Source organism: Lathamus discolor, chromosome 5, assembly GCF_037157495.1.
Source record: "Lathamus discolor isolate bLatDis1 chromosome 5, bLatDis1.hap1, whole genome shotgun sequence".
Lineage (NCBI taxonomy): Eukaryota > Metazoa > Chordata > Aves > Psittaciformes > Psittacidae > Lathamus > Lathamus discolor.
In genome coordinates this window covers 40882905-40908086 of record NC_088888.1, presented here as the reverse complement: position 1 = coordinate 40908086, position 25182 = coordinate 40882905, and the positions used below count along the sequence as shown (strand labels likewise).

General features: G+C 39.1%; 1 protein-coding gene across 8 annotated transcripts in view; it reads left to right on the top strand.

The window, feature by feature from the left end:
- Nucleotides 1-25182, top strand: part of EPM2A (EPM2A glucan phosphatase, laforin) — a 109403-nt gene that overhangs the window by 16394 nt on the left and 67827 nt on the right. For 5 of the 8 annotated variants that reach the window (XM_065680493.1, XM_065680498.1, XM_065680500.1 and 2 more), the window contains 2 exons: nt 20560-20801; nt 22439-24361. In XM_065680493.1, coding sequence (XP_065536565.1) covers nt 20560-20801; nt 22439-22719 — 523 coding nt within the window. In that variant the 3' untranslated portion in view covers nt 22720-24361. Of the gene's footprint in view, nt 1-20559; nt 20802-22438; nt 24362-25182 lie in introns of those variants that run through there. The other 3 variants (XM_065680494.1, XM_065680495.1, XM_065680497.1) reach the window with 1 other exon arrangement.

Genomic DNA, 25182 nt, shown 5'->3' with positions numbered 1-25182 from the left:
TTCTACTAAAGAATATCTGAAGAAAATTTTCTGAGTTGTGTTGTCTTTTCCAGCTGAGGATCCCCTCCTCCGTTCCCCTCTCACACAGACATACCTTCATTGCAATGCAACCTTTTATGGAAGTCTTCATTCTTATCTCAGTTCTTTGAGCTATATTAAGTGAGCATATCCCATAACAGCCCTGCTGCATAATTATTTTTAATACTTTGAAGATATGCAGCCTTAAATGACTTTTTAACAGTTTGGGGAAAATTCGCCTTTCTGCTGGTTATGAACAGCCCAAAAATTACTGCTTAATTACAATGTATTTTTTTTTTTTGGTAGAGCAGCTGCAGTGAGCTGATGAAAATGCCTTTATTTTGTAATAGATTTATTGATTCAGAAGAGAAATATGCAGATTAATATCACCAGAAATAAAATAATAAACTCCAAACAAAAATCCCTACCAAAAAATCCCCAAACAGAAGCAAAAAGCCAGTCCCTCTGCTTCTACGGTTAAAAGTATGATCAGATCAAAGTTATCCAGCCAAGGTAACTTTTTCCCATCCAGTAATGGAGGCAGCAGTACCACGGGGAGCTTTATAGGCACAAATTCCAAGTCCTGTCACTGGCTGTAGGATCTTTACAGAACGGTGGTAGCTGGAAAGAAATGATTTATCAATGGAACCTTTTGAAGTGAGCCCCTTCCCTATGTTGCTCCACTTAATAGGATTGCCATGTGTGAATTAGCTGGAAAGTTTATCTCTGTGAAAATGGCCTTCTACATGAGCCCTTGGGCTGATTTTACTTACGGTCTGTCTGTTCACAACAATTAGAAACAGTTGGTCAGAACTTCGCTACCACCTTGCTGCTTCAGCTTGAAATGGGCTGCCCAGGATGAGGAGAGCCTGCTCCTTGCTGTTGCTGAAAGTAATTTTGAATCATGCTGGGGGTAATGGGAATGCTCTGAGGAATTAGATTTTTCTTGCTCAGTATGGATGTATTCACTCATTGAATTCAGTGAGTAAATTCAGTGAATTTATGTTTAAACTTACATTTAGAGAACTCGCTTTGTGTTGGTCATTTGGGTTGGGGAGTGTATGGTGCTTTTTTTAAACATAGCAGGATATGAATGAATGTTTTTTTTAATGTGTGATATGGACCTTGCCTGCAGCTACAGAGTCATGACTGATAACCTCCCTGGTGTTAGTGTTCACTTGTTTTGGACCTATAATGACACACATCACTGAAATCTGATTCAGAAAAAAAGTAACAGCCCCTTTCTCTTTTGTGTTAGATATCACTGCAATAAGATGCCTCCAAATTACAGGAGAGTTCACTTAGGTCACAGTAATTTTCCAAATTAAATTAGACTTATTGTAATCTTTTCTGGGAGAAGATAACTTCAGAAAATCTGTAACTCTGGGGCATGTTAGCTCTGTTCCACTTCCATCTGTGAAAGGTGGAACTTCCTAATTTATAGCTGTTATATGCCTTGTTATTTATATAAAGAACCTCTGCAGTTCTCAGAAAAAAGGTATTGCATGAGAGCAAGGGAGGGAGTGACAGGTGAAAATACAAAACCTCAAAATAATATTTGGAGACAATGATGCTTGATGGCAGAATTAGGTGTTGTGGGAATGAATAGGACTGAGAGGAAAAGACATCTTATTACAGTTTTCTATTTTCAGACTAATTTAAGGTTTCTAAATCCACCCCTGTTAACTAGTGAGTTTGCACAGTTTTTGCCTACTCACTCAAATATGCTGTATGACCACCACCTCTTCATTTTAGGACGTACACTTTGATGCCATCTAGGGTGTCTAATTTTTAATAATACATGTTTCAAATATACTGTCTTCATAACTGTCATTCATTGTGTATGCTTTTTGTGGGTCATGTCTCCTAAATCTGAAGAAGAAAAACATTTTTTACATCCTTTGCGTGTAAAATGCAGCTAAGCTAGATTCTATAAGTTCCCCAGTCTGTTCCTTAGACAACAATGACAGCTATCTGTAACTGAAATATTATTAGAGCTGCGAAACATTTCTGAGGAAAATACACAATCACCTTTAAATGTAAAAGTAGGTAACAGGGGTCGCTGTATGAGAGTAGCCTTGGGTCCTGACAACAGTTTTATGAGGTACACTTTTTATAGTAGCTTTCTTGCACTTTAAGTCATTAAAGCTATTAAATATTAATATTTCATGTGTATGGAACGAGTAGAATGTTCCTGTAACTGGATATAATCCAAGGAATTATGAAGTGGATGAACATGTTGCTCTCATCAATGTCCTTTCCATTAAGACAAAATAAAGCAAAAGATAAAATAAACCCTTTTGCTTGGAAATACTGTTTTTGTTCATTTGTTTCTTGATGCTTACAAATCAAACTTAATTTATGACATAGTCTTTGCAAATGCTCTGTGGCTTGGTGGTAAGATGGTTTCTTTCTACACTGCCATAGTAATTCAGGTTATAACCTAAGTTAAATGTTAACTGAGGATGACCAGGAAAGTCACATAAAAGGTGTCCTTTTGATTTATGTTAATATGTTAATGTAGATAGGTGAGTGGATGAAGAGTGATCCAGGGCAAAGTTGAGATGTTTCTTGTTCACCTTCTGGAGGCACTAAAACAGCATTCTGCTGATGAACACTAAGTTTCCTTTTGCCTGTAGTAATAATTCTGTGAATTACTTTATTGACATGCATCTTTCATTGGGGTGGAAAAAACCCAGCTGGTTGAGTATGTTTTTGTATGAGAATTACTGGAGAAGGGAAATAATGTAACTTCTATTAACTTATTTGAGTCATATGAAGCACAGTTGTTGCTATTTGAATGTTAGAACACTGCTGGTATTGATGAACATAAAGTTATATTTAAAGGCTTTTGTGGTAGGACTCAGTTTGAGATTAACATCACTAGATTCAGGTGTCTGTATACAGCAATTCAGCTTACTGATAACTAGATGTCTACTTTAGAGTGAAATGAAGAATTGAGTTGCTGGCGAGCTCCACTGATGATGCTGATGAGATCTCAATTGGTTTGTAATGAGACATTAAACATCCTATCTGGTTGCTTGAATGTTGCTGTCTAGTGTCATCTTAGATGCTCTAGAGTTTCCTGTCTGGCCTCCAGCTGCTGTGCTACAGGAACATAGTTTCTTACAGCTTGTTGGCCATATCTGTAAACCCCATCCCCCCATCCAGCTGTTCCAGGTGCTATAGAATGTCTCAGTAGTGAGTGGGAAGCTGCTTTTAGGCAATGCATTGAGCATTGCTGTGCTGAAGACACCCATCTGTAGATTACCAGGGCTTGGTGTCCTCATCTTGATCTTGTGTCTCATCTCTCAGCTGTATTAATGAATAATGTCCATCTTGGTGCAGTTCAAATTCAGAATTACCTTTGAATTGTGTCACTGGAAAAAATATTTTTGTTTTTACTCTTTGACTTCTGATTTACAAGTTTTAATTCATTCACAAAATAAAATACCCATCAAAGTGTAATTATGAAGTAATTTTTTTATTACTGAGCTATAAAAAAAAAGTTTTAAAGAGGAATCTGTCACAAAAAAAAAACAACCCAGAGTTCAGTGAACTATGCTACTGTAGTAGAAAGCTGAACTGATATTTTATGCCTACATTATGAATTAAGTGAAGAGGTGATGATGTCTACAGAGATTACCATAATTAACATTAAAAGCTGAGAGCTAGCTGTCCCCTGTGCCTAAAAGATACTTGTATTATTAGAGCAAAAAATAAGAAATAATGAGCGCCTGAACAAAAGTCTTCAATTGTATTCCAGTAAAATAATCCTGATTAAAAATACTTAACATCAATAGGAGTTTGCCTTTTCATTTCAGTACTTGGGGTTCTAACTTTAAAGTTTTCTGCCTATTTTATACTTTAAATGATGAAACTATTTTAAGGCATGTTTCGTGATACGTTTATCTCATAAATGAGGACATTGGCCGCTGATTTGAATATTATTTTTTTTAATACTGAGTTATAGTCTTAAACTTGACTAAATTAGAGCCATTGTTTATTTAACGATGGGATTCATCTTTTATAGAATGGTTCAAAGATTAATTCTATTTTTTGTCACTTGTGTATCTTAATTTTTTTCCTATATCTCCCTCAACTGGGGCTGTGAACTGCTCTTACTAGTCTCTGCTGTGAAGAAAATGGAGTTTATAACAGTGTAAGAAGTGACTTGTAAGCAATTTTATTATTTAAGTTTTGGAAAAGAGAGTGTGAGGAAATAGGAGGAGAGAAGACAAATTATAAGCTCAGTCCTTATTTGTTTATTTAATTTGGATGTATCTCTGTACTGGGTAACAAATGCCTTTTTCTTCCACATTTCTTGACCATCCAAACAAAAAGTTTCTTCTTTCATGAACTCCCTGCTCTGTGCCCTCCCTAACAATGACTAAGAACTTGAAAACTGGTTCTGCTTTCTAAGGATTGTTACATTGCATGAACAGGATGGCACCTGGCTGGGATAACCTAAGCCAGGCTATCAAAGAGTTGGCTACAAATCTCAGTCCTGTGAACTGTGAGCAGAAACAAAGTGGTAGATTGTACATCAGTACAGTCACAAACTGTGGTGCCTGCATAATGCTTGGATAAACTGGATCATGGGAACTCACTTTTCAGTCATTTTGGATTTCTGAATGTTAGCGAATAGCTGTTCTTAGCACATCTCCCATTCCCTCACTGTGACCTAAAACCTAGCACTCGAAAGGAACTTGAAATGGGAGCTCCTGAATGTCAGTTACTCATTTCTAATTGCATTTCTTGTGAGTGCCATAGTAACAAGCAAAATCTGTCATTAGAACAGGTGATGTAAATTTTGCCGGAAGAAAATAATCAGAGCTTTTAGATTAAAGATTTTTTCATGACCGTCTTAGTGTTTGAAATCCGAATATTGCTTCTACCTACAGTGACTGGTCTCTTAAATCTCATGAATGGCTGCTAGCCAGCATGCTGCCAGGTTATTGTGTACTGTGTTGGCTGAGAGACACAAAATATCATCTAGACTTTGGAATGACACTGTCGAAGTAATGGCTGATGAACGGTAAATTATCTATGAAACAGTGATAAAATCATGGGAGGGAATGATTTTGGCAGCAAATTGGACTGAAAAATAGGAAACTTGTGAACTATTAATGTTTTTTATGTCAGTGTTTTTTTACATGGTAGGCATCATTAATATTCATCAGCTTTTCTGGGTATTTACTCTTCTTTCTATAAAGCTACAATGTATGCTGTCATTATTGATGAATTAATAACTTTGAACAGTTCATACATATAATCTAAGTAACAGAACATTTTATAAATGTTTTAATGTGGTATTTTACATTGCATTAGATTATTAGAGCAATTAGAATAATACGTTATTGCACAGTAAGAGCACAATGCATTTCACTTTTGATGAGAACTAATGTGTTTCTAATGAAGGACAGAATATTATCACAGTTAAGAAATTACTAAATTCACTGAAGGAATGCCTAGCACTCATCTGTAGTAGAAAGAAATGACTTCCATAGCACCTTCATTATGTCATTTGCCTTCTTAGCTCTATTACACTCCTCATGAGGGAGAGCAGAGTTGTGAAGTTCTTTCCATTCTTTATCCTTGGAAAGAGAGATAAAGGAGATCTTTTGGATGTTACAGGTCTGAAGAAGATTTTTTCTTTCTTAGTCAATTCTGAGTCAGACTCAGAAGTAATGTCACGGACCTTCAAGCTGCCCTGTGGCTCAGGCAAGGAAGAACCAGTTGGTGTCCCTAAACTCTGAAGTGGTATGGGTGTGCAGTAATTTCCTGAGAGTATTGCTATTCCTGTTAGGGTGGTGGGGCACTGGAATGGGTTGCCCAGGGAGGTTGTGAGTGCTCCATCCCTGGCGGTGTTCAAGGCCAGGTTGGATGAAGCCTTGGGTGGGATGGTTTAGTGTGAGGTGTCCCTGCCCATGGCAGGGGTGTTGGAACTAGATGATCTCCAGATCCTTTCCAACCCTAACTATTCTATGATTCTATGATTCTATAAACCCTGAACAGTAATGCCCACGAGGCAAAAGAGTTTTTGCAGCAACAAAGCTCCTCATGTACTTCTGTCTCACAAGTTAATGTGATTTTGTCTGTCACAGGGCTGGGCTTTATGGGGTGTGTGCAGTGCCACTGCTGGACTGTCCCGGTATATGTGGCAGCAGGAGGAGGAATGGGACCACAGCCACAGTCCTGCTGCTTGGAACACCACATTGGCACAAAGCTCTCTGAGGCAGCAGTTACTAGACGTGTCATTCTCTGGAACCCAAATAATTTCTATGTATAAATTATACATATAAAGTACACTGAGGATGGCTCAATGTGCTTCTAGTCAGCTCAGTGAATTTGAGAAATACAAAAAAGTTTTGAAAACCTGGTAAAATGTGGGTAGCTGGGTTGGACTGAGCATTGTGAGGTGGCAGAGGGAAAGCTGGAAATACTGGCTGCTTCATGGAAGCAGCTGGCTTTTACTCACATACGAGGAGCTTGTGGCTTGCAAGGTGCTTTAGAAGAAAACCTGAAATGAGGGCTCAACTCAAAAGAGCTAGTAATTCAACCAAGTAATTGCTAAACAGTGAGTGGGCGACAGGACAGAACCAGCTAAAGGGGAGCTTAACATGCTGTCTGGATAGTCTTGTGAGTTTTATCTGTATTTTTTCCTGAATTTTTCTTTACCATTCTGCCATTCATATGTGGCATATGGAATGGGCATTTGGTTGAGAGTTACTTATTTAGAGGGATAATAATTTAGGAATGAGTAATTAATAAAAAGGCAGCAAGCAGGGACTGGCTGCTGATGGGAAGATGAATGCCTTTCATCAGCTGACTATAATGGGTAATACTTGCAAACACGGTTGCTCTTTAAAGTGGATCTTTTCATAGGTGTGTTACTGCATGAAATTTCCTTACTTCCTAAGCAAACCTTACAGTTCTGTTGACACAGGGAGCAAAAGCTAGAAGGAAGATTGGAAATTCTCTATGGAAAACCTTGAGGAGTAAACACACTTATTTGTTCTTTTTTTTCTCTGTGGGATATAACAGACAAATGTTGATAGTCTAGTAAATATGAATTTTGTGTGAGGTATCACTTCTAGGGAGCAAAAAATGTTGTTGCTTCTAATTTCTCTTTCTGTTTTACTTTGCATCCCTGCCCCTTGTCTGTATTTCTTCTGGAGGTCTTCAGCCTTTTTTCCTGCCTCTTCACTGTTTAACATTCAGGCTGTCAGTGAGGGAGTAAAGTTCTGTCTCCACTGGAAAGCAATTTGCTGGTGTTGCTGACTGTGAATGAAATTGACTGAGATTGTGAAATCCTGCGCAATTTAGCTCACAGCTGGGATGGTGAGGAAGGGGCAGCATCACTGTTTCACCAAAGATGATGTTCCAGTTATGTTGCAGATACTTATTTCCTCTTAGCTTTTTCATTCATTTGTTAGGTGCTCTGTAATCATTGGCATTTCTTAATATAGTTTATCTAAAGATAGCAGAAGCTGTTTCTCAAAAACAGAGATTGTGTACTCAACCATATTGCTATTTAGATTACCAGGAGGGAGCAAATTCAGGTATTCGGTTGTTACCAGAAGAACTTACTAGAAGAACTCCATAGTTTACAAATGGTGAAACTTTTGAACAAGGGACTTGTGTTTCCAGTGTGGACCCACTCTGTCTACCCTTCTCATGGTTTTTTAGCAGGCACCACTCCTGGGTTGTTGGTTAGCCCAGCAAGCCTGCAACTGACTTTTACAGAAGAAAAAGCCTCAAAACAAGAGAGTTTGCAGTTCCCAAAAGCTGATAGTTTATTACCACTAGCTGGTTGGTATCTGCTTGCTCAGTGTATTCCCTATTTCTGAAAGAGGTAACCTGTAAGTCAGAAAAATTGGAAATAAACAGCTGCATAGTTGTTTCAGCTCAAATGAAATGGGAAAGTGTAAAAGATACCTCAGTTAAACCAGTAGCAAGCTGAAGCTATTAAGTTATGAGTTCTACCTGTTTTCACTAATTTTTGTAAATGCTAAGAAATATAAGTGCAAGTTATTATGCTTAAATGCTTTAGATATTCACAAGATAATTTTAAGAAAGCTCCTCTGTATAAAATTATGCAGAATCCTATTTAAAGGATAAAAAATTATTTATTAGAAAGGAAACGTGAATGTAGCTCTAGTTTCTTTGAAGTTTGTCTCAGAGATATAAGTATTTTATTTCCCAAGAGCAAATAGCGATTATCAAATTGCTGCTGTATTTTCCCATGTATATTTCTCTCTCTGCAGGAAAAAACAAAAACACAAAGAAATGAACTGTGTCTTCCCAGGGAACATATTAAGAGGCTGAACTGAAAATCTGTTTTCCCCTTCTTTACTGCTTGTACTTTGGGAAATTTAATTTCAGGGAGTCAGGTACATGATTCCTTCTATTGCTCAGAAGTTTAATGTATGCCCTCTTGTGAACTATGATAAAAATTGAGTCAAATGTCATAGACATTGCCAAGTTACAAGAAATATAAATTTTCCTTTATTGGTTTAATAGCTCATGTTTTGTAAGTTTAAATGGAATGTCTTTTTTCTTTGAAGTGAAACACCTAATAGTAGAATGATGATTTTAAGCATGCAAGAAGAGGAAAAATAGGAAATATGAAATTCAGTTTCAATACATAGACAAGAAAATGTAGAATCAGTAATGAAGTAGAAACTTCCTTCCTCCCTCCTCCCTTCTCCTTCTCTTCTCCCTACCTACCCACCCACCTACTTTCCTATCTACCTACCTGTAACTTCAAGTGAGTGATAAGCAGCAGGAACAGGATGGTAGCATTCATGTGGAAATTCCATTCACCAGCTGTGGGCCAGCAGCAAGACTCTCCATGCTGTGTCTTTCAGTTCTGGGTCTGGATGCTAGGAACTGGTATATACATGTGGGTGTTGGTCGGCTTCTAAGAGATTTTAGTTTAGTTTATCTACTCCAGGATTACCTTTTCAAAACCTTCCAGACACTTATATCCAGTGCCTCCACTGTCCCAAGGTGAAGATCTGATAAGGAGGATATACAGCTTCCCTAATTTCTCTAGCGTTCCTTCTTCCTGCAGTCCAGCTGCCAGGTTGAAGGGTTGGCTGTGTGCAAGCCGTTCCTAAACCCACTGTTAGCTACTGCTCTCAATACAGAAGACTGAATTGCTCAGCTCTGTAATAATGAGTTGCTTTGATCTGGTGAGATGAAAGGAGGAAAAAGCTTCTCAAATATATTTGAGTTCTAGGTAATAAGGCTATCCAGTTTGAGTAACGATTTACAAATTTACGAAGTCAAGCTTCAGCCAAGAATGTAAACACATTTACATAAACTTTAGTGGCAGTAAATCACTTTAATACATTCAATTCAGATGCCTGCAATTTCAGTTTCCAATCAGGTGGGATGATATTGCTAGGAAAAGAAAGAAATCTTAAGAAATGGCAATTTAAAAATATAGACAACCCTTGTTAATTTTTGTCAATCTTTGGGCTCCAATAAAACCCACAGCATTGCTCATTCATAGGATTTATGTCAAATGGGTTGGGGTTTTTTTTTTTTTTCCCCTTAAACATCCAAGACTTCTTCAAAAGATCCCACTATACTTTGTAGTTTTGTGTTAAGAAGTCCTACACAAGTCCTTCTCGGGCCTCTCAGTAGCTCTGTTATAGTCTCAGCCTCAACCTTTGAGGCTGGTAACTCATCCACAAGGGTTATTAATTTTATGTTTATAATCTCGTAACCAGTTATGCTAGCTAAAATGAAGTTTCCTGACAATTTTATTATGGTAGCACCAAGCAGCTGTTGTCCCTTTGATTTGACTTTATTGTGGGAGCACATTATTTTAGATATTCATGTAGCTGACTGTGGTGTGTATTGATTCCTTTTTTCTCAGTATTTCTAAGATGTTGTTCCCAGCCTGTAGTACTCTAGAATGTGTCTGTCCCTGATTAAAATTAATGTAAATGAGCTTACATTTGCTTAGAAATTCTGGTAAATAGGCTAGCTGGATTGAGCACAGATAGAGCCCATCAGGACTGTTGTATTTGAATGGTACCACAAGGGGTGGATGTGCTGCTTCCTCTGGCTGTTGCAGTTCTGAAGGGATTACAGCATTTTGTGCATATGTGCATATGCTGCCATGTGTATCACAAGGCCACCTTGCTATAAACTGTGCTTTGCAGTTATGCTATTTTCATGAATATGTGCTTGTTTCTGAAGCACTGGAATGCATTTCCATTGGATCCGAAATGCTGCATTTTGAAAAGTGGTCTTATCTTTTATTGTTTTCACAACCTAGGTTTCTAAGCAGCTGCTAATAAGTAAACAAAAGATATTTTTACCAGGAATTCCTGAAACGTCTCAGGCACTAACTTAAAGTTCATGGGTAGCAGTTTAAGTTAATTTTGTTAAGATGCTTTAACTTTAGGATGCCAGCAGTGGCATCATTCCCATTGCTAAGCATTAGTATTAAAAATCCTCATTCCTAATGCCAAGAAATTCATGGCTTATTACGATCTGGCTTAGTTTAGCAGCCTGTTGTTCTTGTGTTTCCAAGTATTCTAATTCAAGACAAATGGGAATGTTGGCAACCTAACAGAGACCTATGTAGGAAGTAACCATTGGCAACCATGGCTGCATGAGACAGGATCCTGTAATTGGAGCATTTAAGTATTAATCCTCACAAGCCAATGGAGGAGTCCTTTCCAGTTTGTTCAGTGCAAGCCTTGGAACTTGATTCACAGGCTGAATTTTTGTGATTGGCACATTATTTTCTTCAGATAATGTTTATACAAATGAAAGCAAGAGAAGAGTAATTCCCTACAAAGGCAAATCCTGCTTTCTACTGTATTCAGTCTGTTCTTTATGGATCAGTAGAAACCTCAAGTGTATGTTTGAAAATAAAGTCTGACTAAGTCCTGTAAGGCTAGATCTGGACACCCTGCCCTACGAAGCACTGGTATGCTTGTGAATAATTAGTTTCTTATCTCCACAGTAGAAATATGCAGTGAAGTATGCCATAAGATGTTTCACTTTAAATACAGAGAGGTTAAAATTTTATCTTCCACAGTTTAGTTTTGGCCATATACTTACAATCCTCTGAGACCAAGTTATTTTAGATTATATCTAGAATAGAGATAAAATAGATTATAAAAATTGTATAAGATATAAATTCATTGGCTTTAAGCCTTTTAATGGGAGGAGGTGAATGAGAGGGGAGAACAATTTATAGCGTGGGGTTTTTTCCCTATATAGGTTCAAATGCACTGCAAGCTTAATGAGAGCAAGTCCTTTGAATGTATTGGAGCATGCACGCTTATTCTAGAGACAGAATTAGTTAAATTTGATCTTTTGTCTGAAGAACAAAGATGGTTTATAATCCCTTTTGCACTTCCATTCCCCAAGGGGGAACAAATCTGGAAAGTGTTTTAGTCCTGGCATGGAAGAGATCAGCTGTATCAGGCTGGTTTATCTCATCTATCAGTAGTTGACCAGGTTGTGTAGCTTTTATGACACTGCAGTTGAAGCAAAATAAATTGGCTTGTAAGGAACTCTGTGGCTACCATTGCTTGACTTCTGGTGTCTGAGATAGATAGACAGCATAGTTAACTGAGGACTGAGAAAGAGGCTATATTGCTATTCATAAAAGACATTCACAAATCAGGGCAAACGATGAAGAATTATTGAAATTGAACCTGCTTTGAGATCAAATGGATATTAATTGCTTGTGAATGAATTTAGAATGTAAATTAGAACAAGGTTTCTGACATCAAAGGAATTATGTCTGAATTCTGGCATGACCTTTCAAATAAGGCAGGGAAGACAGGGAGGGTAAATTATTTCAAGATGGAGCTTGATAAACTAATATAGGTAGTGAGCCCAAAGATGGAAATTAAAGTTTACGATTATAGTATCATAGATCATAGGCTCAGAGAGACCTCAGAAAACATCCAGTCCATTTCCTTGCTCCAGCTTAGTCTCAGTTACATTTAAATCATTCCAGGTTTATCCAGCCTGATCTTAAATATGATCCCATCTCAGTGATGATACTGTACAGCCCTGATACTCTCCATTCAGTTACCTCACTATTCCTACCATTAGAAGCTTTCCTATTCTGAAGTTTTCGTAGCACAATTTAATTTCTTCTTGTCCTTTCCACAGCAGACTTGGAGAATTAATTAGCATCCAGCCCCTTTATAGCCATCTCTTAAATGCTTGGAAACTCCTACCCTGTCTCCCAGAATCACAGGGTGCTTGAGGATTGAACATCTCAGTGTTTTCATTTTGATTTTAACCCATGGTTCTCTCAATCTTTTCTCTGAAAACTTGTCTTCTAGATTTCTGATTGCTCTGGAACTCTATGCTGGGCTCTCCAGGTGTTTCTCTTCCTTCTTCCCATTTCTCATGTTGGTGGTCTACCTATATTGAATACAATAGAAGGATTATTTTGTGAATCTTGGGCATTGTGCCACTGCTTATATGTCCAAGTATTACTGTCATTTTTGTGGTGTGGAATGTGGTTTCCTTCCCAGTTGTCTAGGTGTCTTCATGAAATACGGTCCCTGCTGTGGCTGGGTATAAGTTGTTGGAAATGCCCTTGGTCTCTGCAAGCTCTCCTTATACCTTTTTTTTGTGAGTTTCTTCTAATAAAGCAGTGATGCTCCCTCTAAAGGAATGTTTGGGGTGGTTGTGAAAGGGGAGAAGGGGCCATAAGCAGAAAACTTTGGGGACCCATTTAGACTAAATTTCTTTTATGTGGCTTATGTCCTTCTTACCCTGTATCCTTTGGGCATTCAAAGCTAGGACAGTCTGTACAGCAGACATAGCCTACAGGCCTCCCCTGAGTAGAATCCACCAGAAGGTTATGAACGAGCTGGGCTGTGCTTAGGCATTAGCATGGCTCCTCCTTGTCTCATAACCTGAAGAGGGCTCCATACCACCTGCTGTAAATGCAGATCAGTGGGTGAAGAGGGGTCAACCAAGCCCTTTTGTACCATCAAGCTGTTGCTATGGAAATCTTCTCCTAAGATAGCAGAACCTGAGGGCACTGTACCACTGCTTTGTAGCTGAATGTCTGGGTAACCTTGTATTTCAGTTATCAGTTTGATATTATTCTTAACTCGTTTTATTTAGGGCATTGTCAGCTTGAGGTCAAGTCTTTATGGCTTATTTGCTCTGCGTATCAGCGAATGAGGTAGTTTGATGCCACATTCATGCATAAACTTGAAAATCTGAAATAAATCAAATCCTATTAAGCATAACACTCAGAATTCAAGGGCTTGAGAAAGTTTGCGTATAGCTAAGATGACAAAGTGTTGTTCTAAAGTGATAAAAGCAGGTGTTTCTTTTTAGTTTCCAAGTCTGCTCCCATGTGAGAAGCTAGATAAGTAGTCCAAATTACATCTAAGAAGAAAATTTGCCAGAGCTTAATTACTTTTCATCACAGTGCCAAATAAGAAGAAAAAAAGCCCGCCTTGAAACTACATTGTAGTCTGTTTAATTCTCCTCATTTAAACCCTGAGGTAGAATTTTTAACTTCACAATAAATTGTACTCTTTCAGTGGTAAAGCAGAACAAATTTTTAAGCAACAACTTGTGCTCCTTCTATATTGCCATTGAGGTAAAAGTGGGTTTTTTTGTTCGAAAACATAAGTAGTTTTTACAAGGTCTGCAGCTGTGCTGTTTCGGTGTAATACGGTTTTATCATTAATCAACACTTTTCTCTGATGATTTCTGGTAAAGTTATGGACATTTATTCCATCGTTATTGATAAAAGTGATTGTATTAAGCCTGGGCTATTAGATCTTGGTGTCCTGTGAGTTAGACCATGGTATCATCAAACTTTGCTTCCTACTCTGGCCAGCAGTGCTTTTCTGCATGCTGGGCAATTGAGTGCATCAGACTGTGCTCAGTCAATCCTACTTAAGTCAAGCCTTTCATCACAAAGCCGCCATCAGCTTGTCTTCTGCAAGGAGACTTTACCAGTAAGTCTCCAGGAGAAGGGATTAAGACCACAGCCATTTAACCAGGTGTGCTGTGCAATGTACAGTGAAATGTCAGTATTGTAGCCCCTCAGTTCCACATTATTATTTCATTGGTAAGGAGCATTTTGCTGAGAGTTCGCTCTGTCCTTTATTTAAAGAGAATGTAGTGAACCCAGAATTCTTGGACAAGCCCAAACCTCTCTTCCGATATCTGTCTATGTTGTCAGTATCTTGGAGGAAGATTGCAAGAATTAAAAAATGGAAAAAACAAAATCTGCCATTTTTCTCAGCTGTTGGTAGTTGCTTTATAGGTGAAACTACATGGAAGTTGAGATTCCTTACTTCTTTAATGTAGATAAAGCCAGTTGATTTGCCCTTCCCACGTATTTTACCTTTAAGCAGTCATCTAATTCCCTCTTAAAGCTAACATTTCACTCTGCCCTCATATGAAAGTATTTTCTCAAGAAATAGCTGATATCTACTGTATTTTGAATGTTTTAATTTTTCTGTATCTTTTTTAGATACTATAAAAAAGTTAATAGAAAGTTCAAAGTTTGAGTGCATGGAATGAGATCATTGATTTTCAGAAGGTTACTGTAAATTTTCTGTTATTTTCAGTTCACTTCTTTGTACAGGCTGATATTACCACTTTGACCTCTCTATAAAGCAACACTTTCACCAAGCATCACTGCAAGCATGTACTGTTTCCCTTTCTAACCGATTATAGTTAGCTTAAAATCCAGTGATGTGTATGAGTGGCTGAGATTATTTATTCCAAGTATGCAGTAATGAGATGAGATGCATTCATGAACTGTGAATCTCATTTGCTCCTTTGCTGCATATTCATTTAGTTTTATTTGATACCACTGGCAGCAGTATCTAATAAAATCTTAAATAATTCTGTTTTGGGCAGACTTTACTCTCTCCTTGAGTAAGCTTATCTCTTGTGAGAGATCTTGAAAACAAAATTCCATATTGAATGTAGGCCAACAGTGTCGTGCTGTAAAAGGACAGTCAGGGAACTGTAAAGAGGGATGTAGCCTTTGAGGCACAGGAAGTAACTAATCTTCAGTTCTTAGAAATGGTGAGATCTCTTTCCACTACTAGTCGTAACATCTTAAGAAAGATGTTGACCAGCTGGACAGTCCAAAAGCAAACAAAAATCATCAGGTGCTTTAAATACAACAAACAAGTGTGTGTGTGAAGAATACAAGGCTGTGTGGGTGTGTTTTAGTAATTTTCAGATAGGTAAAAGGATTTTGCATAGCAGAAAGTAATAGTCTGTTCTTTTTGTCCATTATGGAGACAAGATGTCAGTGTGACCTGTGACTGCACTGTTCATGTTGGACTTTAAAGAAATATTCCTGAAGGTGACAGTAGTCGTCAGTGTGCTTTCTACATATCAAACAATATTTGGAAGTTTTCAGATCTTCCACTGGAGAGCAGAATTTGGTTGTTTGAAAATCTTGATGTGTTTGTAGATGCTTTTCAGGACATTAGATAGCAATCTAAGTAATGTTTCTAGGTTTCTCTGACACAAGTACAGGAATCTCATCTGATTTCTAGCAAGTGCTCTTAGTATTTTTACTGTCACAGCTTCAGAAGAAAAGGAAAGGCCCAGAAGTGAAACGTCTAACTTGGCTCTTCAGGGAAGGCATGCATATACCTAAGAATAAGCTGCTATATGTTGTTAAAAGGATACCAGTCGCAAAAGAAGGAGCACATGCAGGATGGTAGGTCTGGGTCATCATAATCCAGTGGTATCAGCATTTAAAGTGATGTGTCTTGTAACAAGGCAGAGAGTAGAGAAAAGACAAAAGAGCATCTCAGCTACAGCTGGTAGGATTTCCTGTATTCTCATTTTGATTATGTCCAAAGCAACACTTTTGGGGAATCTCTTTTGTGTCAAATGAGAGAGAGGGAAAGAGAGGTAGGAGGGTTTTTTTCTGCCATCCGTCTGCCTCCTTTTATTTCTCATCAAACATTTGGTCTTTGAAGTAGTTTAAATTTGTTTAAAAGTGGACAGTGTCAATGCAAGCTTTTGATTAAGACAGATCATAACTTTCTATTAATAATCCACCTTATAAAAACATTCTGAAGCAGTTTCTATTCTAGTACCATCAGGGAGGGGAAAAGGAATGCACTGTAACTGAAAGCAGTCCTCAGTAGTTACCGTGCTGCAAAAACCATCTCTGCATTTTCTTTCAGGCCTACATTCCCCTTGGGCTGCTTGCTTGTAGTGGTGTCAAGGTAATAACACTCCATAGTGCAAAACCCACTCTGTATGCATATAAGCATCACAGAATGCTGGGGTCAACTGACTGAATTCTATATGTTGTTCTTCTGGGGATGCAGAAGTTTTCTTGCAAGTTAAATGCAGATATGGTTGCATGCTACACCTATAAGAAATAAAATCATTAAGGGAGGACGCAGCTGTTGTTTCAGCTAAATTGCTCTGTTATATGTATATATTGGCGCTCCTCTTGCTGTCATGAGATGCTTAGTGAGATCCGAGGAAGACTGGTGCAGACAACTAAAGTGCGTCGGAAGCTTTAACATCAGGTTCCATCTGGACTTGGCACTGAAGGATGAATCAGTCCATGTCTTCTTATTTAAAATAATATGCTGGACATTGGTCAAAAATATTACTGATAAAAACAAATGGCATAGTTGACAGATCATTCTGTTGCTAGTATAATACCTGACTATTTTTCCTTCGTTTGGTAAAGTCCTTTTCTTGATTAAAGCTGGCAACTATAGGGATAAAAAGATGTCTGAAATACTGTATCTGATAGGTGTTCTAATGAAATATGTTCCCCAGAGGCTTGAATCCTACCCTTTTCTGTAAGAGCCATGACTCCTCAGAACGGTTGACTGATTTTAGGAGAGATTGTAAGACACCTGCTCCAAGTACACTGATGATTGAACACGTCTGGAAACAGTACTTCAGCTTCCCAGTTTACAGCCCAGCATTTTAAGGAAATTTGAATTTGCTGCTCATTTGCCTTAAACCTTTATCAACAAAAGTAACACAGGAGGTGCTTAAGCAGCAGAACAAGAACAAGGGCCTGCGAACGTGAAGCTGTTCCTGTCTGTCTGTAGAAAGCTTCATCCACAGAGTCCTCTTGGTCAGTCTGTAACAGATCCCCAAAGTAATGTCTCCCATCGCTGTTCTCCTTTTAACCCTGACCCACAAACTCTGTTGACTGATCACCTGTCCCCAGGCAGAGTTCCACACAATCAAGGAACCTCCTGGATTGCCTGTGCCGTGCAGTGCCATCATTCCAGCAGATGTCAGGGTGGTTGAAGTCCCCCATGAGAACAAGGGCCTGCGAGCGTGAGGCTTTTCCTATCTGTCTGTAGAGTGCTTCATCCACAGGTTCTCCTTGACCAGGCGGCCTGTAACAGATCCCCACAGTAATGTCTCCCACGGCTGTTTTCCCTTTAACCCTGACCCACAAACTCTCTGTAAACTGCTCACCTGCCCCCAGACAGACTTCCATACTCTCCAGCCTATCCCTAACATAAAGGGCAACTCCCCCTCCCCGCCTGCCGGGCCTGTCTTTTCTAAAAAGCCTGTAACCTTCCATTCCAACACTCCAGTTATAGGAGCCATCCCACCAAGTTTCTGTATGCCAGTGATATCATATCCCCGTAGACATGCACACATCTCTAATTCCTCTTGTTTATTCCCCATACTATGGGCATTTGTATAGAGGCATCTGAGATGAGCTCCAAATGAACCCGACTCATTGGCTGGAGCAGCTGAAATAGCTCTGGATCACTCCAAGCATTTATTACAGGTGCTGGCAATTGACTGGGAGTGTTGGGATAGAATGATGCCCCCCTCCCCCAACACATCTAGTTTAAAGCTTTCTTGACCAGCCTGGCAAATCTCCTACCAAAGCAGCTCTTCCCCTTGGTGAGACCAGTTCCACCAGCCTCCAGTAGACCTGGCCTCCCAAATCAAGTCCCATGTTCTAAATAACCAAACCCCTGACTATGGCACCACCCTTCTAACCACTTATTAACCTGGCCAATCGGCGTAGCCTTTTTAAGGTCCTCCACTTTGACCTGGAGAATTGATGAAAAAACTATCTGAGCCTCAGAGCCCCTAACCACCTCTCCCAGGGCTCTCTAGTCCTTCTTAATGATGCCTAGGTTAGTGCTGTCAGTATCACTAGCACCCACATGGATCATGAGAAGTGGGTAATAGTCAGCGAGACTCACTAGACCAGGCAGCCTCTCAGCAGCATCCCTGATCCAACCCCCTGTCAGGCAACACACCTCCTTCGAGACTGGGTCAGGCCAACACATGGGTGCCTCTGTGCCCTTCAGAGTCACCAACTCGCCGCTTTTTCCTGGAGGCGCCATTAGTGATCTTCTTTACCAGTGCATCAGACAGTTGTTTATTTGGCAAGTTGTTTATTGGTGTGTGTTTCCTTGTTAGCCCCCTGCAGAACTGCAAAGCGGTTCTGGGTGGGGATGTCAGATTTTGGAGGAAGCCCCTTGCTGTTAATTGTCCTCTTCCTTCTGTGCCATTACAAAATAAGGATTGGGATGCTAATCTTCCAGTGCCTCAGATTCATTTTCTCCTTAAAAATGGGAAGACTATTTGTATATACATTGATTAAATGGAATGCATTTGTTGTTTCAGATGCATTCACAGTGAATTGTTATAATTTAGTCTAGGCTGTGTAGGGTCCTGGGGGAAAACAACTAAGTGAAATATATAAATACATCATTAAAAATAATTTCAGTGTGGTGACAGCTGAAAAATAACCATAGAAGTTGAATCTTTGGTAGATTCTGTGTAAAAGGGGAAAGGGGAAGAAAATCTGAAACCGAATTCTAAATTGCAGGTTAAACTGGGTGTTAGGTGTAGGAGGAAACAAATTTTTATTTGACCACTGAATTACAATTATTTTTAGGAGCTCTCATCAAGCGGCCTTGTTTATAGAATGTACACTTGTAACTGAGTAGTGCTCTTTTTTTCCCCAAGTCCTTCATTTTTCCTGGTATTTAAAGAGAGATCAGATTCAATCAACATTCTCTGTCACCACTAAAACTAAAGTAGAAAAGGGCAATTGAGTCATCCAGTCAGGTCTCCTCCTAAATAACCTTTGATTAACTTTTTATTTGTGGGTACTTAAGAAAAGAGTTTGCTTGCCTTGTGTTTCTTTGATTGCCAAACCCCCCAACAAATGAAACCCTAGAAACCAGCTGCTGTGACATTGAGGTGTTTGATTTGTGTGAGAGGGTTGTGTCAAACTTCTGCTACTCTGTTTTTTTTAGAAGCTGCCAGTCTGCAATGCAAGGTAGAGAACAGCTGAACAATTAAAACTTGGCTGTAATAAAGCACTAATGTGTTTGTAACACATATGTTCACCTTTAAGAAAGAAGTGTTCCATATTTATTCCATGGTAACAATAAATTGTTGTTGGTTTTCTCAGTTTACAAGTCAAAAGGCAGGTTTTTAGCACATCAGCCCTCAGTCTGGGCTTCACTGCCCACTTGCCATGTACCAGCCCCATGGCAAATGCCATATTCAAGGCACAACCCCACATACTGGTAGAGGAAGGGTGCGACTCAAAAATGCCCAAAATCTAGCATAACTAGCTTGAGCATTCCCACTGACCAGAGAGGTTAGTGAAGGTGGAGATTAAAAAAAGTAATTTGAAAACAGGCCTCTTAATATTCAGTTTATATTTATGTCAAAGCCTGTTGAGACATATGATAGTTTTATGATAATTAACAATGGGAAATGTTAGAAGTCGTGAAGCTTGATTAAGATAAGTACCAGAAATAGGGATGTTAATCCATCCTACACATACCTCTTGACCTTTGCAAAATTTCTGGTCCTTCAGACCTTGAGGAAAGCTAGGTATGTATTCTCATTCTGCATTTTGTTCCCGCTAGACTCCACAAGACCAGAGAAAGAAAATTACTTACTCATTTTTTAGTTTCCTCACAGAAGGGTAGTTTAGGTTGTGGGTTTTTTGGTTTGGGTTGTTTCGTTGGTTGGTTTTTTTTTTTTTTTTGTATTGTGATTTGATTTTTTTGGGGGGGGGGCAGTTTGTTTTGTTTTTTTTTTCTGTCTGCTTTACTCATTATTTTGGTAGCTACAAAGCTAGAATAGCTCTATATGTTTGGTTTAATAACATAATTCAGGTCTGGATCATGTGAATCTTTTAGGTCTATTTTTTTGGCACAAATTGCATGAATTTTCAGAGTTTTCTTATTCTAGTCTGTGAGATTAGTAAGCTTCTGTGGCAAGCTTAATGATGGATGACTTGGAGACCTGTGCGCTAATTACGTTCTGAATTTTTTCTCAGACTGTCTGGCTCTTTGTGGTAGGTTGCGAACTTGGTCCCCAGCATCAAACATTACCAACTCAACTGTAATGAAATAAGAAGCCGCTTACTGCATGACATGAAAAGGCTGCACTTAGCAGTTTTCATGTGATGATGCTAAGCAGGTTTGGAGCCGGAATGATGCTTGGCAGTTTCCTTGTTCAGATATTTTAATCAATACCGCTGCAACTTTTTCTCAATGCTAGAATTCTGCCAAACATCTGGCTGGGAAGTTGCCCTCGGCAGCTGGAGCATGTGACCATCAAGCTGAAGCATGAGCTGGGTGTTACGGCTGTGATGAACTTCCAGACCGAATGGGATATTGTTCAGAATTCCTGGGGCTGCAACCGCTACCCGGAACCCATGAGCCCTGAAATCCTCATGAAACTGTACAAAGAGGAAGGTCTTGTCTATGTCTGGATGCCAACCCCCGATATGAGCACTGAAGGTGATAATGCTCTGACCATTCTTGCAGTACATTAATACTGATCTGCCAGTTTAATGAATGTTTTGGGGTTGTTGGTTTTGGTTTTTTTTTTTTGTTTAAATTTTGCATAAAAATATAGCTAACACACAAGGTACAATTTCTCTGTGTATTGTCTCTAACAAATCATTTGTATTTTCTTCTAGACAGAGAGGCCATTTAAAGCACTCTGTGTCTGACAGTGCATGTGTGTTTGAGTTTAAAGCCATCTGACATTGATAATTGTTTGACTGGTTTTGCTTTGAGCTTGAATTCAGCCTGTGTAATGAAAGTATGCTCTGTATGTGGAAGACTGCAAGCTTGCGCAACATGACAGCTTGCCATCCTTGCTGGTTAAAAATGAAGAGACAGTGCTGTATGTCTGTCTCTGCTATTCCCTTTTCCCCCAGAGTAGTTTTTTTTTTAGCTGTAATACCCCAGTCTGATGAATCTCCATACAGTTATTTGTAATTAATTTAGAATACACATAGCACCTGATGTTGTAACTTAATTTACTATTTTTAATTCCTCCATTGGAATGCTCAGTTCAAAATCTTGTTTCCAACCAGCAGGTTAGAAAGTGTGCACGTTGTCAAATGAGTAACCTACCAGCAGAAGAGAGTGCTTTCAACAGAGTGAAATACTTCTGCCACAGAGCTGTCATATCAGTAATAGGACATCAGGGGAGAGAGGAGCCCTTAAAACAGGGAATTGAAAGGGCTTAATGTCAGTGCTAATCTGTGCCATGAGGAAAAGTTAGGCTCTGATGTTTCAGTTCCCAGGGTAACAGGGAGAAAAGGCATCAGAAAATATGGTATATTCATCCCTTTGGGAATGAGAAAAACCATTCTGTGTTGTTAAACCATATGCTTAGTACACAATTTAATTGTGTCAGTATTAGGTTGATAGGAAAATACTCTTTGCTCTCCCTCCCTTGTTATTGACATAAAGGCCTTTATTACAATGTTTTGAAAAGCAATAGTACATAGGTAGCTTCACAAACCTCCGGTATTAAAAAAACCCAAACATTTCATCTTTGGCTTGCTAACTTTAGTGCTCAGTAAGATGCACACTGTTTGATGTAGTTTGCTACCTTGTCTCAGTTCCCATGAAAACAAATATGCCACCCTCCCAGTGTTAATCAGAATGTCTATTTACAGAAGACTTGGGGCATTTTATAGATTTTTTTGTGATCTGAGTTTATGTTGCAAGAAAAAAACTAAGTTAGAATCGTAGAACAGTTAGGGTTGGAAAGGACCTCAAGATCATCAAGTTCCAACCCCCCTGCCATGGGCAGGGACACCTCACACTAAACCATCCCACCCAAGGCTTCATCCAACCTGGCCTTGAACACTGCCAGGGATGGAGCACTCACAACCTCCCTGGGCAACCCATTCCAGTGCCTCACCACCCTCACAGGAAAGAATTTCCTCCTTATATCCAATCTAAACTTCCCCTGTTTAAGTTAGGTTAGAAGGTCATTTGAAAAAAAAAAACCCAAACCCCTAAGTATGTCAGGTTTGCCATTACAATTCACAGTTTATCGGGCTGTTCAGGCATAATCTCAACCGTGAGCCTAACTTCCTCAAATGCAAACCAGCATGTCTTGTTTTTAACCTTAGGAAGAATACAGATGTTGCCACAAGCTGTCTGCCTCTTGCACGGGCTACTGGAGAATGGACACACTGTCTATGTTCATTGCAATGCTGGTGTTGGCAGGTCTACAGCTGCTGTCAGTGGCTGGCTGAAGTACGTGATGGGATGGAGCCTGCGAAAAGTTCAGTACTTCTTGGCTTCCCGGAGACCTGCTGTCTACATAGATGAGGAAGCTCTTAATCGTGCTGAAGATGATTTCTACCAGAAATTTGGGCATCTTCGTTCCTCATGCAAAATACAAGAGTAGAAAAGCAGAAGTGGAAAAGGAAGGTGAGGAGGAAACCTTACATTTGAGCCCCAAGGACTTAGAAATCATGAGTCAGACACCTGCCTCTCCTCTTCAAATTTTAAACTTGTCGTAAAAGTCGTGAGAATTTTGGTAAATAAGTGCCTTTGAGGGTTTTTTATTTGCTTTCTTTAAGCTGATATAGTTCATGTTTTCAAGCCTTTTGCTGCAAGTGTGAGACTTAGAAACTCTGCAAAGGGAAACTAAGATTTTCTTTAACTGCTTGCCTACAGGAACTGAGGTTTTAGGGTATACACTAAATAAGACGTGAAGTGAAATAGCTAGGCTTGGCAATATTTCAGTGGCAAGAAAGAGAAGGCATTCTCAGAAAAACAGATACAAAATTTGACTAGATGAAGGTTCAAATTAGGATGGATCTGATCATTGTCAAAGCTGCTCAGTTGTTTTAGGTGGAGTGTACACTATTGAAGTATTTTCTGTTGATTTTGTAGACAAGTAGTATTAATGAAATAGACCAGAAGGAAACTCATTTTTCAACTGAGTTTCTTAATCAAAAGCTGGTGTCTAATGCAGTGAATTAAAATTTGTTCTCTGCCTATCTAGATAATGTTAAATACTATGAGTTATAGATACGTTCTTTTATGACATTGGGGTTATGCTGGGATGTGACATGAAGAGAGGAATCAGCTCCACTTATTGCACTCCACTCTGGTGCAGGCAAAGACTGCTATTTATTACATTATCCTAGGCTGTGAGATATCTATGTTAAAGTTACATTTTGCTGCTCTGGTCCTTGCAGTGCTGTGCAGTGGGTTTCTTATGTGCTAAGTCAATCTCAGCAGTAACCACTGGGCTAAAACAGGAACTATAGGAGCTATATGACAAGCCTTGGCACATGATTGACACCACAGACTCTGTGTTGTTGGTCTAGATTAATTTATTCACTATAGCAAAAATTTCTCCTTGTGCAAGCAGTGTATAGATGTTCACAGATGCGAGATTTAGCCAGGTGAGACTATCTGTGGGGTGACTGGATGAATACCTTCCCCTATAGGAGCAAAGAGCAACTCTGAGGAGGTTTTCTTAGGAGCTTAGCCTCAGTAGGCTAATGTTGGCTTTTGGAAGATCCCTAATGTTTTCCAGTGCTGCTTAGTCCCTTAGCTAAACTAAGCAGTGGCACCAATGCCTTTCAGCCCTACTCAGGTAAACCCAATTTGCTGTAGGTTAAGTCCAAAGAGAAGGGAGAGAAAGCATTTCCTAGGGAACAGAGGATTAGCAATGTATAAACATTAAGAAACGTAATTTCTATAGGCTTATTCTTCAGTGAGATCTCATTTTTTCCACCCAACTTATTCCTCTAAAGACCCAGTCAGTGCCAGAGTAGTTTAGCTGATATATATTGATTATCTGAATACTTAATGGAGACACTATTAGATATGAACTGTTTATGGAGAATGTCAAGAATAATATACTACATTTTATTTGTACTATACTTCAATCACCTTCAAAAGGAAAATATTTATTTAAGTTATTCTATGTGTGTGGTTTTGATCATGACTTTGTTTCTGATTTTTTGAAATAATACTTCCTGTTTAGAAAATGGATGAAAGTCCTTCTCTGTTAAATAAATACATTATGACAATTTCAGGAGCCCATTTTTTCATATATCTTTGTCTCCCAATTTCATGAGTAGCAAAGAAGGTTGTGACTGGTATTTCTATATAGAGGTAGGACCAGACACTTTAATGGTAACAGCTCATTTCTTGTCTGCTATGGTGTTCCAGTTTTGATGGGCTGTTGTGGAGGGACTCTGAAAAAACAGCACAGCAAAGATGTGTGGATGATGTGGCACCTCTGGCACCTCCAAAGGCAAAAGGAAGAGGTTTCTTCTCCTAGCCTGATGCAGAGAGCAGAGGGAATGTGTCAGTGTTGCTGTCTGGCTGTTAGGCTCTTACGTGAATGTGCAGAGCTACAGATGACTGTGCAGGAGTTACCTTGTTTAGACTGAGTTTAAGATAAAAACGGTGACCTTTTGCTACCACGTGCTTCTCAAAATCAAGTGCTGAGAGTAGAAGGATGTCATGAGAAGTATAGAGTAGAATTTTCTAAAGTTTATGTTTCTGTTGAGATGGATTTGAAACCCCAAGCTTAAAACGTGTTTCCAAGCATCACCAGCAGACAGTGCTTTCCATCAGATGCAGCTTGTAATAGATGCTGGAACAAGTACTTGTGGGTTTGGTTCTTGTTTCACGCCTACCTATATTTCTCTTTTAGGCCTATTGGGACTGAGCAGTGCAAAACCTGGCACAAACAAGTAAATATATGACTAAGTAGGTATAACTGTGCTGGGTCAGTTATTGCCTAATTCTGATTTTATTGGGAGTGGAAGCAAACTGCTGTGTAATTTATAGAGCAGGAATTCAAACAATATGGAAGCCACAGATTCAAGGAAGCCCTAGCAAG